This window comes from Thunnus albacares, chromosome 16, assembly GCF_914725855.1.
Source record: "Thunnus albacares chromosome 16, fThuAlb1.1, whole genome shotgun sequence".
In the NCBI taxonomy this organism is placed as follows: Eukaryota; Metazoa; Chordata; class Actinopteri; order Scombriformes; family Scombridae; genus Thunnus; species Thunnus albacares.
The window spans coordinates 13,192,453-13,209,869 of record NC_058121.1 but is presented as its reverse complement, the minus strand read 5'-3'; the positions used below and the strand labels follow the sequence as shown (position 1 = coordinate 13,209,869).

The window sequence follows — 17,417 nt, the reverse complement described above, 5'->3', positions numbered from 1 at the left end:
GCTTACCATCACCGGTTCGTTTGTGAAGCATTATATTTTATTACAGTTACCACCAAATTTCCTGGTTGGATCAAAATACAGACAATACTGTTTAAGCTCAGTTATTGTTAAACTTTGAGTTTCTTTGTTCTAACTCACCTATACTCAACATAAATTCCATCCACCACCATGTGAGTCGCAACCAAACACTTCCTGCCTTTATGCTCCTTCATTATAGTTTCCTTGGCAATATGGTGAGATATATTGAAGTCTTTTTTGTACTGTTGATGTTTACTGATACAAGTAGTACTTTGTCACGTACATTTTTTAGGTAAGAGGCAACCCTGAGAGAAATCTGGGTCTGCCTAGGCTGGTTGTTCAATAGACTGAAGGAGGTTGTTCTTTGTAAACTGGAGAGAAGGATGTCTGTGTAGCTGTGTGCACGTGATTTTACCTTTAAAGGATGGATATGTTCACAATTTTTGAAGACCATCTTGAAACAATAGTCAGATGCCCTGTATTTTATGCAAAAATGAATTTAAAAGTTTATCTGAAGCTAATATGAGTCTTCGGCAGCCTTAGTTAGTCAAATCAAGTAGATATCTTCCAGCCTTTTAGTACAAAGTCCCTTCTTGTGTTTCCCTGGATAGTGTTTCTCTGTTGACCGGCAAAAGAAGGATAGTAACAAAAAGGGGAAATTTGGTACTGAAATTAGACACTTACAATGAGGAAGGGATCATTTAATGATCAGTATGAACAGGAAGAATGATAACATCAAGAAAAACCTATGTCCATGTTCATATGGGCACATGACTATCATTTTAAGACAGACTTGAGAAATTGTGAACCTATCCTTTAAGTTTTAATTTGATATGTTCTCACCTTTGATGGCTAGGACATCCCCCTTTCCTCCTCAGTCACTATTCTGGGTGTTTGTTCCTCATCTGGCTTTTGATGACCATATAAGACATCTGTGCAAAACTTCTTTCTACCATCTCAAAAACATCTGTAAACTTCACCTCTCTCTAACCCTCAGATTCAGAGAAACTTGTCCATGCCTTTATCTCCTTAAGACTAGACTACTGCTCTTCACGGGGATCCCTGGCAGGAGAATCCAGAAACTCCAGTACATTCAGAACAGTGCTGCCAGGATCTTGATGAGAGTGCGAAAACACGAACACATAACACCAATTCTGTTTTCATTGCACCGGCTCCCTGTCTCCTTCAGGGTTGACTACAAAGTCCTGTTACTCACAAATACAAATCCATCAACTGACATGTCTGTGAACATTCTCAGTCATCCAGGTCATGGTTATCCAAGGGAGGAGGGTTGAATCGTGGACAAATGGACTTGGTTGAAGACACCTGTCATCCAAGGGGCTTCTAAACTGAAAGAGCCCCTTGGAAGTATCTACAACCAAGTCCGATTGTCTTTGATTCAACCCTCCTTGGACATCAATGGACATGCGCCTCTCTACCTACAGCAACTGATCACACCACAAACCTCCACCCACACCCTCACATCTGCCAGCAGCTTGCTCCTCCGGGCCTCCAATACTAAGCTCCGCACCATGGGGGATCAAGCTTTCTGCTCTGCTGCACCACGCTTGTGGAACAGTCTTCCTAAACATCTGAGGGCAGCACAGACCCTAGACTCTTTTAATTCAAGAAGGCTTTTTCATCTTAATTCTTGTTATTTTCTTTATGTTATATGTCTTTTAACACTGTAGCACTTTTAAGATTAACTGCGAATGGAAAGTGCAGTACAAATTAAATACATTATTATTATAATTTCCCCAATGAAGCCAATTTAGTTTTTTTCTTTACATATTTGTTACACCTTTACTATGATAGCACATGTAAATAAATCACTTTTTTTTCGATTTTTAATCACTCTGGCTCGGCTTCCCCACATGAACCACAACTCTCCTGTAATCAATGTCCATCTCCCATACTTTACTATCCTTTACTACCATCACTTGGATTTTCTTTGTCTCCGCTCACTCGTTAATGGCTCTCACTGGGTCTAATTAGAGACATGGTCAGTTTTTCCAGAGTAAATATCTGCAGAAAGGTATTCTTACTTTGAGGGATGAGTCACTGTCCCTGTGTGTTTGTGTATATACGAACACGTGACAGCATGTGTGCACTCTTGAAAATGAGAGCGCTGCTGTCTGTGTTTGCGGGAAGGGGAAAAGTAGACAGTTTGTTTCCCGAAAGGGCTGTTTTGAAGGCAAAAGAGGTCTTTTGTGTAAGGGCTGTGTTTTTCTCATGTTTTCATGTTCCTAATGGCAGGTGTCTCATTATACAGAAACCTCTCAGCACATGAGTGAGTAAATGCACCTAGCCGCTGATATTTTTGGACAGCCTGTTCTTGGTAGACCATGCAAAAATAGAAGTAAGAAATGAATATTTGTGTATGGTGCCAGTGCTGTAGTGCTTCTATTTTGGTAGAAAATCTATTTGTTTGGTTTAGTCCATCTCAGACAACAATCAAAAATAATTTTAGATGTCTTGTGTTTGTGTGGTTATGTTAGGTATATGCCTGGTCTTTGATATGAGTCACTAGGCACTTCATGTGACCGCTTAGCTTATGAATGAAGACAACCCCCTCTACAGCTCCCAGTCCACTGAAAAGAGGTGGCCAAACAGCCGTTGCCTGGAAACCAAAACTGGTTACCATATTGCTATGCTGCTTTGAACTCCCCCCCCCCCCCCCCCCCCCCCCCCCTCCAAACTCTGAAACATTTCATCCATTGTTATTTGGCATTTAATTGTTGAAGTGTGAGACATAAATGCAACAATTTTGATAACTAAAATATCATATTCTCTTTAAAAAAAGTACATAAAATATTCTGCAAAAACATTCTTGTTCAGATGCCTCATCTCTGTCCTTGTGTCAACGCAACAGAAGATCCTTCTAATCAGATATTTCCACATTCAGTGCAGGTTTAGTTTTGTGTTATTCGGTGTAGAATTGAAGTTCATTCTCATATAAATTACCCATGACCAGTTCTTTACTTCTAATTGAATGCAAAGCATGAGATAGGTGTATTAGAGAAAAATAGATGGTTTAATTTGAAACATAAGTAATGGAAAAAGAAGAAGAGAAGGAAGATTCAACCAACAAAGTCTTAATTATTATTATTATTATTATTATTATTATTATTATTATTAGTAGTAGTAGTAGTAGTAGTAGTAGTAGTAGTAGTAGTAGTATTTAGTATTTTATGGTAAGTGAAAAACTCAGAAAATGAGGCAATCTAAAAACTATCAGTACCAAAGGGGCTATATGGTGCTTGTTCCCAGATGAACAACATCTACTTGACATACTCATGTTTAGCCCAGTGTGTGCTGAGTTATGGTGTGTTTCTGAGATACTGTAACCAGGTGGAGGTATGCAGAACACACAGTGCTTAGAGGCTGATCACACTGAGGAGGGTGTGTTTCTGCAGGCTGGCAGGTGGAAAGAACACACACACATACTGTACAAGATGCTGAACTGAGGTAGTTAATCTACCAGCCGCAGAGCTGGATCACAGGTTTTTGCATACTGTATAGGATTGTTCTTCTCCCAGAGTGCATTAGTTATTTTGTGCAGACCATCTGCTACGCCTACGTGAGCACCCTCTATCTGTCTACAGCGGCTTTAATAAGTCTCTCCATCTCTTCTCTCCTGCTGTTGCTCTCACTTTCTTCCCTGGCTGCATTTACATGTGAAACAACCAATACACCTTTTGACTTATTAAACACTGTATTAGCATTTCTAATGGCTACATTCCTTTTCGGTGAACTACCATTAATGATATTAGTTGCACATGTGCTTTTCCTGCTATAGGACAAGTAAAAATATCTGCTGTGAGAAAGCTCTGGATCAGTATTTGTTATTTATTAAAAGTTACTACAGCATTTGCTGTATCAGTACAAGAGCTCAACTGATAATCTTCTGTCCTCACTATGCATGTAAGTCCACTGCTTCTGTATGCAGCAAGCTAAACATATTTACATTATGTGCTCAAGGTGGAAGATGGTTTTTTAGGTTTTTACTGGAAGAATCTGTAAAACAGTAAAAAGAGTATTGGGGAAAACAGCCACTGTGGTAACATATTAGGAAAAAATGCAACACCATAAACAGATGTTATACTGAGTAATCATTATACAGGAATATTGGATTAGTATGTTAAAGTTACAAGTTAAAGTTGAAACAACAGCATTAGCCAAAACGTAAGTACAGCACAGTAATTAATGTGGTGTGTAAATATAAACCTGAAGTCCACAAAAGAAATATAAAATAACCAGCACTAGCCCAACAGTAAATTAACAGCTAGGCTACTTAGAATCTTAATTAGCAACATTAGCCTAAACGATCTCGTCTTGGTTGGCACTAAACAGATAACGGAAAAACCTCTAATAAACATCTCAAATTACATACACATACGAAAAATAGCAATAATGAATGGAATAGCTATAACTAGAGTTTAACAAGGGCATTTGGAGAGTGGATAAAATATGTTTATAGTCACAAAACAGTGCGTGGAAATATGTCAATTAAAAGACAACGGTCACGGAACTGCGCCAGTAGGGGTTGCTATAGCAACACAGTGTTAAACTGGCGCTAATTGCTGATGGCAGAATACATAAATATATTTGAAGGCTAACGTTTATTTGTTTTGGATCAATGCTGCTGACAACAAGTCATGTTTCTGTTCTTAAGAGTTTCTCTCCGAGCAGGAAAGAAAAGAAAATCATCTGAACAGGATGTAGACCATCATGAGACACCAAAATTGTCAACTGCGCTCTTGAAATTATAGCTCATAAATTAGCAGACAACGTGAGTCACGCCACCTGTTCAGTGTGAAACTCTGTCTTTAGATGTGTTCAGTTACAGAAATTTAAAAAGATAGAGATAAGAGATAAAAGATAAGCACCACTTTACAGTAAACACATGTTGGGCTTGTTAGTATTCCCGGATGCCAATACCTATTTGAAGGCTGATATTGATTTATGGATCCCAATACTTTCCACAGATTCTCCTCTGATACCACTGCTGAAATTAGTCGAAGTTAGCAGGTGTTTAAGGCAAGATGACTCACGTTTCTTCCGTGTAAAACTATGGGATACACTGCAGTAAATGCATAACTTAGGTAATGAGTGACTTCATAAGCAAATGTCACTTTATAGCTATAAAGTATAAAGTTATAAAGGGCTTATTTGTGCCCTTTATTTCATAGTATTCATGATACTTAACAGGTCTACCTGGGACTTTGTGTGTTCCTAAACTGTTGCCTGAATTCAGATTGCTCAGGCGTTTCAGCAGAGGTGTGCTGGGTTGGTGCAAGAATCTTTAATTTTCTCAGTGAAAAATTATGCAGAAGTCTTGATGCCAAAGAGAGAAAGAGCATCTCTCTCTCTCTCTCTCTCTCTCTCTCTCTCTCTCTCTCTCTCTCTCTCTCTGTCTCTTTCTCTGCCATGACGTAACTTGGATTTAAAGCTCTCCGTACGCGTCTGTGGTCGGTCCCCTCTCGTCCTCCTCCTCCTCCTCCTTCTCCTCACATTCATCTTCCTCGCCGAGCTGAACATCAGCCAATGCTTCACACCACCCCGGCCCTGGGTGTCTGTCCCATGCGTGGGAAGCATAACAAAATCAAGGGCTTCACCTGAGAGGGTTTAAGGGAGCGAGAAAAGGGGGCATCCGTTGCTTTCTTTTGCTTTTTCTGTTTTACCTTCGACGAGGGGCTCCAATTTCAACGAAAATCTCAGCTCATTCAGTTTTGTCACGGAGGTAGGTATCCTAAACTTTTATGTAAATTTACCAGATAGAAAAATAATGAATACCTTATTTTATGTCAGCTGCTTTTGTTTAACTTTACATTGTCTCTCTAAAGAGAATAAAGGGTATAAGAAAAACTTAAGAGGGACGCAGGAATTATACAATATCAAATGGAGACATTTGCTACTAACTTAGGGAATAAAAGTATCAATTATGTCATTATTAGGCACCACAATCACACTGTAAGTTCTTGTAAAATAATTAAAACATATAATATAAAAGACTGACTAGGAGGTGTTCCGTTTTTCAGTATTTAGTTACCTATAGTTAAAGTTGTGATTTCAGCACCATGGACAGCACATTTGCCTTTTGCTGCTGTAGCATTATCTCAGTAACTTTTGAAGGGGAAATCTATCTTAAAACAGCATTTACAATGTGTTATGGCAATGATTTTTGACGATAAAGTCAACACCTAACAGCCAACTCTTCCTCCAAGCTCAAAATTGGAGCATCAAAACTTAAATTCATCATAGAGATTTTTCTTTGTTTCTTCTTAAATAGATATATTTGAATGTTGGGCTTTCATATGTGAAATTACACTAGAAAATCTGTCCTGGGAGTTGTTTAAGTACTTATTCACTATGCACCAGCTCTAAGCTTTGTAGATGACTTCATCACTACTGTCTGTTTTTTCTGCTACTGAACTCAAATTCACAACTAAGAACTGAGCTGAACAGTACATATTATAGAATTACAGGGTGGATTTTCCTTGGTAGTTTTGCATGATTTTGTTTTTGTTTTGTTTTTACAAATGACTATGGTGAAAACAAATGTAATTGCCTCACTTTAGAAGTCTAATTTATCATAGGTATTTGTAAATTATTTGATATATGTATATAGATGTTTGTATCTGGCAGGAGTGAATTTCAGTCTCAGAATTTCAGACTCACTGTGCAGGACAGTTTAGGCTTAATAAGCAAATGCTTGCCAACAGGGAAGAAGTGCAGAAGTGTCAGTGAGCAAGACACTTAATCCCTAGGAGCTCGAGTGGTTCTGTCATGTAGCAAACCCTGACTTCCTCAAAAAGAGACTAGCCAAAAGAGAATTCTGACTTGAAACATCATATTAACAAACCAATCTACTTGTTCTTCTCTGCTGCCCACAGGACAAAGAAAAGACAACGTGGAGATATGAACGAGTCGCTGCTGGTGAATGACTCCTCTGCGAGTCCTGTGGCTGGAGAAGCTCTCCAATGGATGGAGGCTGATTCTCCAGAGCTCAACAGCAGCCTGGAGTTCTCCACTGCCCCACTAGATTTCCCTATCAACCCATGGGACATTATGCTCTGCATGTCAGGCACTGTCATCGCCTGCGAAAATGCCATAGTGGTAGCAATCATCTTCTACACGCCAACACTAAGGACTCCCATGTTTGTGCTGATTGGGAGCCTGGCCACAGCAGATCTGCTGGCCGGCATGGGATTAATCCTGAACTTTGTATTTCAATATGTGATCTCTTCTGAGACTATCAGCCTTATCACCGTAGGCTTCCTGGTAGCCTCTTTCACAGCATCCATCAGCAGCCTTTTGGCTATAACAGTGGACCGTTACTTCTCTCTCTACAACGCCCTGACATACTTCTCAGAGAAGACGCTGCAGTATGTGCACCTGATGTTACTGGGGACATGGGGGGTGTCTCTGTTCCTGGGCTTGCTGCCGGTGCTCGGCTGGAACTGCCTGGACGAACCAGCCTCCTGCAGCATCGTCCGCCCTTTGACCCGGAGCAATGTCACACTCCTGGCCACCTCCTTCTTCATCATCTTCGTGCTCATGCTGACCCTCTACTTCAAGATTTGCAAGATTGTGTGCCACCACGCCCACCAGATCGCCCTCCAGCAACACTTCTTTGCCACGTCGCATTATATCGCCACCAAGAAGGGGGTCTCCACTTTGGCCATCATCTTGGGGACATTTGGTGCCAGCTGGCTTCCCTTCGCCATCTACTGCTTGGTGGGCGAACGGGAGTATCCATCGGTGTACACCTATGCTACACTGCTGCCAGCCACCTACAACTCCATGATCAACCCTATTATCTACGCCTACAGAAACGCAGAGATCCAGCGCTCCATCTATATGCTTCTCTGTGGCTGCTTTCAGGCCAACGGGGCCTATCGGTCCAGGTCTCCAAGTGAAGTCTAAAGGTGCTAGGGCTCTTTGTGTATGAGAGAGTGTGTGTGTGTGTGTGTGAGTGTTAGTGTGTGAGAAGAGAGAGAGAGCAAAAGACAAACCATCCTGTGACCATCGACAATCTGCTTTCAGTTGACAGTGAATGCTTTACTAACACAAATGGGGTGTGATGCTAGAAATGTGTCTCTCATGCATACTGTATCTGCACTTTACTATGTCTCAACACAAGTTAGGATGAGATTTTGGAAATGCTGTGAACAAGAATCTTCTGTGAAAAAAACAAACCTGTGAATGTACTTAAATGAGAAAAGGAATGGAAAATCTTGCACTTTACTCAATGTTTTTTGAAATGCCAAAGCAGTATTGTATAGCCCTTCTTGTGTTTAAACGTTTGAACTTGTGAGTGCCGTGTGCCATTTTCTATTTTGTATTGTATTGTCTTTGATGTACATTTTCTACAAGAGGAATAAAAGGATAAAAATCCAGCTGTGGCTCCATCACGTGTCTTTACTGTGTCACTTTTCTATGAAGGGCTCCGTGTGTTACAGCCGACTTGTTTTTGTTTTTTTTACATTCATTCGTTCTAGTCTCTTCCTCCGGAGCGCAGGTGGGTCTGTTTGAAGAGGCTAATGGCACATTGAGAAAGCAAGTACCTTGCCCCGGAAAATAGCTTCAATTTACACCTAGACAGATTTGAATCCTGTTTGCTCAGTCTGTGCGTGCGCTGTGTGTGTGTATGTGTGGCAGAGAAAGAGAGAGAGTGAATGAGGCAGACTCGTAGAGAGAGAGAGATACCACAAACGTGTGAAAACATGTGCCATGTGGTCAGTGTGCCTCCTGGGAGTTTTGATTACCTCCTCTCCACGATGAGCAGGTGTAATAATAAACGCCTGTTTCATGATAAATAGAAATGAGCCCAACTATTAAAGCTGCAGGAGTCAAGGAGGCATTTTTTTCATACAACTCAGTATCAGTGTTAGTCTTTACTGGCCTTGGTTTATGTTTGCATTGATCAGATATGATGCACTATACGTTGCAAGTGCAGGAAATGAAAAAGGTTGTTTAGAGTAGTGCCTTATCTTGCTTTATCTCACCAGCATCTGCAATCATGATTCAGGAAAGACAGACACGTGTATGTGTGTGTGACAGAGCGAAATGAGAGATGCTAATAAGTCTGTCTGCTCTCCCTGTCAGCTGCGCTGTAAAGGCTGAATGAACTTGGCAGCCAATGCAGCCACAAACACAGCCGTTTATCCGCCAGGCTGTTTAAACAGGTACTGGTTCAGGGCATCAGAGTGCCACACAGGGACAACGATACTGCCACAGACCAGTAATAAGTCATATTTAGAAATGCTGTAAAAGTAAAAAAAGATGTTTATTCTTGTACCTAGAACGACATCCAGCAAGTGCCTTTTGATTCCTTTGTGTTTCAATTAAAGAGTAAAAACATCTTTTAATTTTAACATTTGAACAAACAGCTACAAAATCCGTACAAGGCTATGGTGGACATTTTTTCAACACTTATACTTATGTTCTTCCCTGTAATAACTTTCCCCACTCATTACTTCACATTACATCTGATTCATATATTGTGCAATACCCAGCTTTAACTTACTGTATGTCAAACTGTATGAACTCAGTGAATCCTATTTTAAACATGGCTTTAGTATACTGACAGTGTCATTGGCTCATTAGCATGATTACGTAATTACTGAACATAAAAATTCAATGCAATGTATTATTGGATTAAGTGCTCAGGACAGATTCACATGAACAGTTGAATACAGCAGTGGCATAGCAGAAGAATTTTTAGTCATGCTAGCAGTGTGGCTCCAAGGATAGCCTTCAGCTGGTCCACTACTTTGGTCTAAAATATCTCAACAACACTTGCATGGATCGGCATGAAATTTAGTGCAGACATTCATGATCCCCAAAGGATGAATCTGTCTGACGTTGGTGACCAAATATCTGCAAAACAAATGACAGCCCCACCATCCTCAGCTGTACTTTGCCTTTAGCGCTAATAAGCAAGTATGCTAAACTTAACTAAATAATCTATCAAGACAGTGACCACGGTTAATATCAGCATGTTAATATTGCACTTTAGACCTTTTAGAGTAGTTTTTGATTGAGGACTGTGCAAGACTAGAAAATGATACAGGGCTCTCAACCAATGTCATTTTCTGTTAGACTTGGACTTTTTATAACTCTTGTTTTGTCTCTGTTGGACAGTTCAATCCCATTCATGTCTAAACAGCAGCTCCCGTACAACAGCAAAACAAGAGTCACTGCACTTGCTCCTAGACTATCAGTTCTAATAGTCTCCAGTTTGAATGTCTCAGTCAGTTGAAGGCTGATCACAAAGTGGGGGAAAGGTGAAGGATGCTGCTGGAGGCTACTAATGGACTGCTGAGGCCTGTGCACTATGAGAGCAGGAGATGTTTGTTCATCTTGTCTTTTTGCTCCGCCTCAACAGATGTTGCTTTTGGTCACCCACCAAATCAGTTGACCACCTGTTTGTACACAGTAAAGTTTACTCATGGCAATAGACTACTGTATAAAATGTATAAAGATTAAATTTCTAAAATGTTGTAGTATATATTGGCAAAGCTAATTAGATGAATTGTCATCTTTAGATATTGCAATTTCAGCTTTTGTGATTTTATAACTGCCTTTCACAATCCGATTGAGTAAAATCTCCTTTCTTTTCTTCCTTTTCACCTGACAGTGACCCTTATGTCACTGTACAATATTTTTTTTAATAGCCTCTCTTTTTTCTTGCAACACCCTGCCTCACCATCATTGGCGTTTGGAAGTACAATATTAAATTAATGGAGTACACTTTTCTGTTCACAAACTTCCCATTGTGCACCTTTGGCATGAACTTTTACACAACATCTGTGCCCATCAACCTTGGGTACACAATCCACAACTGTCTGCGTGACCAGCTTGAACACTTGCGATGTTACACCTTGCTTGTTGAGTCATTGCCATGACCTGTGGCAACAATTACTGGAGCCAAAGTTGATCCCACACACTGCTCAACATGCGCTTCTCTTCTTCTGGTTACCTTGTAAAATCACACCTGGAGCTCCTCAGCTCAGAGCTGACTGCTGTGTAGCTGTGGAGGTCATAAAGACACGACCTTTGACTGTTTTATCTTGCCTCCGCACTTGTATTTATTTACTTGTATCCGTTGGCATCAGAGCCTGAAATCAAGAGTGTGAGTGCGTCTGATATCTGACTTACAGCTCACATGAATAAGAAGTCACAAAATACATTTCATAAGTCTAAGTTATCTCTTCTCAGAAGCAAAGTGGGCTCTTTATTCTTGCCGAGGTTAATATTAACAACACTGAAATTCCCCTTTAGCCCTTCACTTTGATATTACATCCATTAGACTAAATAGAAGTTGGTAGCAGTGTTTGAATTATGTAATGCTTGATCATGGCAGACCTGAGCAGCTCTGCAGGCAATTACCGAAGTACACAGTTGAATGATTCCCTCATTAATAACATTAATTACAGTGGCGTAGCAAATGCTCTCCATAGGAACATTACTATTACTGAGTTATCCATTAGCTCGATGGAAAAGGCTTTGCTGTTATCGATTGTGTAATCACACAAATTGCCATTTTTTTTGCCTCCCTCCTGGGTTGTCATTTCATATTTATATGAAAGCGGTGTTGCAGGAATGTTTGAGATGCAGATGGCAGAAGAAACAAAAAATCAATACTGGCATTAATTTCTGTTGTAACTCCCCATGGGAATTGCAGTGGTATCTGGGGAAGACCTGGAACCTCCTACATGGTGATTATTAGACGCTGGGGTTTACTGTGATGCACATACACACACACACACACACACACATGCATAGACGCAAACATTCACTTTATCTCCTGGAAAAGCGGGGACATGCCCACTTCAGCTACATAAAATCTGCTTTGCAATAAAAGTTATCGTCATTTGCTTTTGCTCCTTTGCCTGTGGCCTGTTCAAACAATTAGTGTGTGTGTGTTGGCACAGGATTGCACTGTATGAGTGTACTTGTTAGTAGCCTGGCTCCTACCAGGTTTCGTCATGTGTAACTTGCCAGATTGTGGGTGGGTGCGCATGTGCCTCCTGTATGTGCACTGTATATGCTGCACGCATGCTGTGTGAAGTTCTGTGTGTGTCTATGAGTGAGTGTGTTTAGGAGAGAGAGACCAGTCCTAAACCTGGCCCAGGGGACATTAAATCCTTTCTCCTTCTGGCTTCTCAGAAAAACACTGTGTGACATGGTGGGTGTGGGTGAGGGACATTTTTCAAGGTACAATGAGCTTAATAAGCGTTGTGGACAGCAACACACCATTTGGGGTTTTAGCTTTGTGCTTGTGCCTCCTCATTATGTTTACTTTAGAAGTTAAATAACACAATAAAAAGGGCAGAATGTCCTGGAGGCTACTTATAGAAGATTTATCGAAGGTAAAATGCTGTTGCTGTTATTGAATTATTCAAACAGACTGAGGTTATATCTAATTATTTTGCCATTTTACACTGTAGAATATTACTGTAAATAGTTGTCTGAAAATCATGAACATCACCATAAATATTGCCAGGTGTATCAGTGTATCGGCTGTAAATTAATGTGCAGTACACGGCTGCAAGAGCACTTCACTATTAAATCAAATTAAAATGATCAAAGTCCAGGTAAAGCACGTCCACATATGGAGAAACACTGCTGTGTTCATTATTCCCGGTGATTTCTAGAGAAAACGTAACCCTCTGAAATGTTACATGTTAGTTGTACATAGTTTCATCATCCACGTCCAAATGAATGCAAAACATTAAATGAACGCAAAAATAAACCAACCAAAGTCTAAAAATATTATCAATATTTGAGCTACCAGTGAGCTGCTAGTGCTTTTTCATTTGACCCTGATAATGAACTACAAGTCCAAGGTTCCTCAAGGTTATAGAAGTATGTTTGCCTTCTCTTTATAGCAGCTAGGTATGTGCCACAGGTCTTTTTCACAGCAGACATTTTCACTTCGCTGTAGGAAAATCACAGGTGTTACAAGTTGCAATAACGATGGCTCAGTTTTATTCAGGTGTCCCAATAAGTTGTGACAGTGTGACAGTGAGCCAACATGCACAATACCAGGACCCTGAAACTAGTAGTCAGTGCCATGAGGATAAAGAGCTTATATTTATTCAATAGGCAAGGGTCACTAGTGGGTTACAGTCTATCTGTATCTGTGGATTAACTCCTGGTCCCTCTGAAGGGTCCTGACAGACTATAAGTGGCTATTTTACTGCTGTCTGTCACACTCTAAATGCTAAAAAAGGAGGGAGAGGTCAACAATCATTGTAGTAGCTGAATAAGAAGGTTTTTGGATTCCTTGTTATTAGAGGGACTATATGTGAATGTCTGTGTTTGTGTGGTGAGATATTTAAGAGAAAATGACAGCAAGAAGCAGCCAACCAAAGCTCAAGCAAATGTTGGTTTAATTTAGACCTTTAGCCTCCATTTCCGCTACCAGGTCAGTTTGACAAAAGCATTATCTCAATTATTTAGACATGCCAGGGACTCAGCTATGCTTAAAATTGGAAGTTCATTACAACAGTTAAGGCAAGGAAAGAAAGTATCATGCTGGATGAAATACTCCCCTGAGCAGGTCAATTTGACCTGCAAGATAATAGGTTAAGAGGGTTAAGAAGGCAGATAAAAATGCTGAATCTGAACATGTCAGGAACTGCAACCACTTTACCTATTGTCTGCTGCATGCATCACTACTCAATTACTCTCACCTTACTTCATTCAGTCTCATCAGCTCTCCTTGTCTGATACACCTCTCTTCTCCCTCCACTCAAAGAACCTCCCTACCCCAATCAGAGAGTAGTCTAACTGTTGAAAAATGTTAAATACAGAACACTTGTGCTCTGCCTGTATTTTCACCAATAAAAAAATCATTACAAAGAGAGTAGTCTAACCATCATAGCCTGAAAGCTCAACTCTCTAAGAGCTCTGCAACAAATGAACTCTTCCCCACGCTATGAATTACACCTGTCACCCTCCTATCCTCCCCCTCTACTTGACTCTGCTCTCTTCATCTTTCCAAGAGAAACTCCTATTTACTTATTAGGAGATTCGTCACCACTGCAGCAATGATGACTAATGTAGAAATTAGGTGTGGAGGGGATAAATTCAGTCATGACCAGCCTAAGGACTCACAAATAGGACTTGCATTATTATCTGGACATGATGACTTAAAGGTGCAGTGTGTAGAATTTAATGGCAGAATGGGCTTGGCAAAAATGCAATATAATATTCATAAGTATGTTTTAATTAGTATATAATCACCTGAAAATAAGAATCATTGTGTTTTCGTTACTTTGAATGAGCCCTTTATATCTACATAGAGAGAGGATCCTCTTCCACAGAGGCCGCCATGTTGCACATGGACAGTAGCCCAGAATGGACATACCAAACACTGGCTCTAAAGGCCAGTTTCGCGGCCACCGTAGATTCTCCTACATGCTTGGAAGGGGAGGGGGAGGGGTATTCAGTCGGTTGCAATCTGCAACCTCACCATTAGATGACACTAAATCCTACACACTGATCCTTTAACTCCTCACTATTAGCTGCTTTTAATGCTGGAAATGTAAAAGAAATAAGTTTAATATACTTTCACACTAATTGCACATCAGGATGAGACAGCTGCATAAAATGCAATTATGTAAATGTAGCAAGAGCATGATAACAGTGAATGCTTTAAGTAAAAAAAATATATAGATGTACAGAGTGAAAATGATGTTGTGGTTTTAAATGATTATGAAGTTCACTGCATGCCGTATGTGGGAGTGTGTGTGTTGATTAGTTATCAAAGATGGAAATATACTGTTTAAAAGCGTCAAGTACAGACACTGAACAAGAAAAATCAAACTAAATCTTTGCAGGTAGGCTACTTGAAGGGAGAAAACATTGCTTTCCATCAAAAAATGACAACACAAGACACATTGGTAATATTCACTTGCACGTGTAAAATAAGGTCACATAACTACAAGTACACAACATCTCTGATGTCCACATAATAATAGTGTAAGTAGATTTACTCAAATACTGTACTTAAGTACAATCTTAAGTACAATTTGAGGTACTTGAGTATTTCTTTATGTTTTGCTGATAATAATTGTACTTTTACTTAAGTGCTGTTTCAAATGCAGGACTTTTACTTAGAATGTATTTTACATTGAGGTATTGTTACTTTTTTCTTAAATAAAGGATCTGAATACTTCTTCTACCACTAATAGATAATATAATAAATGTACATAATGCATTTGCATTGCATATACATTTAACCGACATGTACGCACACCATACAAGACAGAAAAAGCTGTACCAATTAAAATTGAAAAATAACCAAACTGATATAAAACCTTCATAATGTCGTGACTCAAGTGATTTGGCCAAAAAAGAAGGACCTGAAGACCAAACAACTGTTGCAGTACTTACATAATGACGTCTGACCTGCGTGTAGACACTGAGCCTCCACCTCCACATCCTGCTGTGTTAGATACAAAAGAATTCAAAGTGACATCTGGCATTTTGGTGTTCAGACAGCTCTATTCTGAAATAGTTTTTTTGTGTGTTTTCAATAAGTCATGTACTTTCATGACTTGGGGCCACTTAACACACTGTGTCATGAAATGTGAAACTGCACAGAAGGTCAGTACCTGTGCAGAAGTATGTTTTCAAACAGAGGGACTTTTATATATTTCAAGGTGTAATTCACAGGAAGTCCAGAGTTTTTTTCTTTTCTTTTACTTTTCCTCAGTCATTTATCAATTGTGAATGAAATGAATGAAATGTGAATCAAATGAGAAATGTCAACTCACTCATATTATACTTATGAGTAAATAAGTTTTCAAAAATCAAGTCCAGGTTTTTTTTTAAAGCACTTACCAGAAATGTTACTTATCAAAATATTGAGGATAATTAGAAAATGTGTTACTTTTCACCTCTGAAGGGTTCATTTTCAAATGATTTTAAATGAGCAATAATATCATCTACCATGTAAAAAGGACGATTTAAACATATCCAGTGGCCATAATCATCTTTTAAATCCCACAGAAGTGTTGCATAATGGGCCTGTTTACACATGTTTTATCTGGGGATGAGAGAATGAGCGTGTGTAGGCGTGCGGTGGACTGTGTTTGTGATAATAGTGTGTGTAGGAGGGAGGGCACACAAACAATTATTCACGGGGCAGTCTTTATCTTGATTCCCACCACATGAAAAATATCTCCCCTGTGCATCCAAAGCAAAGAATCTGAATTGATTGTAATTAACAGATAAGTGTGGTGATATTCTGTATTTTTCTCATTGACAGCAAATCCTATGAAAAGACCATAGATCTCTATTGTTGTCCAAAAACTATTTAAAACACACAAGTGAGCTACATTTGTGCACTGGCTGACATGTTCCTTCATTACGATGAACATGGGCACTGTAGTTTATTTTGAGTCCTGCTGCCTTAAATACACAGTAGTGCAATGAATCCACGTCTGAAAGTAGTCCCAAACAAATGCACGTTTTAGTCCTGTGTAAATTGATTTTAAAAATGATATATTTGTAAAAGGTTAAATCTATCATTTACATCCTCAATAGGAAATTAATTGAGGGTTGGACAAACACATTGTTGGTCTTTTCCTGGGATTCAATGACAATAAGAAATAGAAAATCATCAGCCCTGAATTGGAATTATAACAAAGAAAAGAGCTCAGACTTGGTAAGGCTACAGCTATAAAACATCAGAGACATTTAAATGCAGGACAGTAATAAAATCATCTGAACCATCAGCTCAGCTGCACCAAACCTGACCTGTATGAAAGGTATTACAATAGGTGTAAAATGCTCAACAACAGAATATAATAAGAGCAGTGACACAGAGAATCACTGCAACCTTTGATAACACAACTTATGGGGATAATCATTTGGTCTTTAGGTGAAATTGGGTTAAGAAAATGTCTTTACAGCTAAAATAATGGCAGATAATGGTCATTGATTTACTAAGTTCACATCATTTTAATGCCTTTCATTACATGAAAGAGTTTGACCAGGGGAATGTGGGTGAGGCATAATTTCAGCTATTAAATCTATTCAGTCCTGAATGAGAACATAGCTAATAATGAGGGCCAAAATGATTATGAGTCTTGGGTTTTTAAGTGACGAGAATCAATATCAGGAATTAATAGGAATGAAATTCCTAATCTTCCCCACTACTGAAATTATATTATAGTCTTATATAATATAAACTTACTCTGTTCCATCAACATATTAAATCTCCTGATGTGTTTCACATCATGTGTGATGTGAAAATGACACATACAACTGGACAAATTTGGGCTATTATTAAAGCTGAGTCATTTGCTTGCAAATTAGATTTTATAAATGAAAATATTGTGATTTTAAAATATGAACACACTGCAGATACTGAACCT

The 17,417-nt window shown here is 39.3% G+C and overlaps 1 protein-coding gene across 1 annotated transcript; it reads left to right on the top strand.

Moving 5' to 3' along the window:
- Positions 1–5,397: 5,397 nt before the first annotated feature.
- On the top strand, positions 5,398–8,393 carry LOC123000029 (G-protein coupled receptor 6). Its single transcript, XM_044377463.1, has 2 exons — positions 5,398–5,761; positions 6,915–8,393. Exon 2 carries the CDS (start codon positions 6,940–6,942, stop codon positions 7,945–7,947), a length of 1,008 nt encoding a protein of 335 aa, XP_044233398.1. The 5' UTR covers positions 5,398–5,761; positions 6,915–6,939; the 3' UTR covers positions 7,948–8,393.
- Positions 8,394–17,417: the final 9,024 nt, after the last annotated feature.

Coding starts and splice junctions, on each gene's coding strand:
- LOC123000029 (XM_044377463.1), top strand. CDS start 6,940: ATGAACGAGTCGCTGCTGGTGAATGACTCCTCTGCGAGTCCTGTGGCT.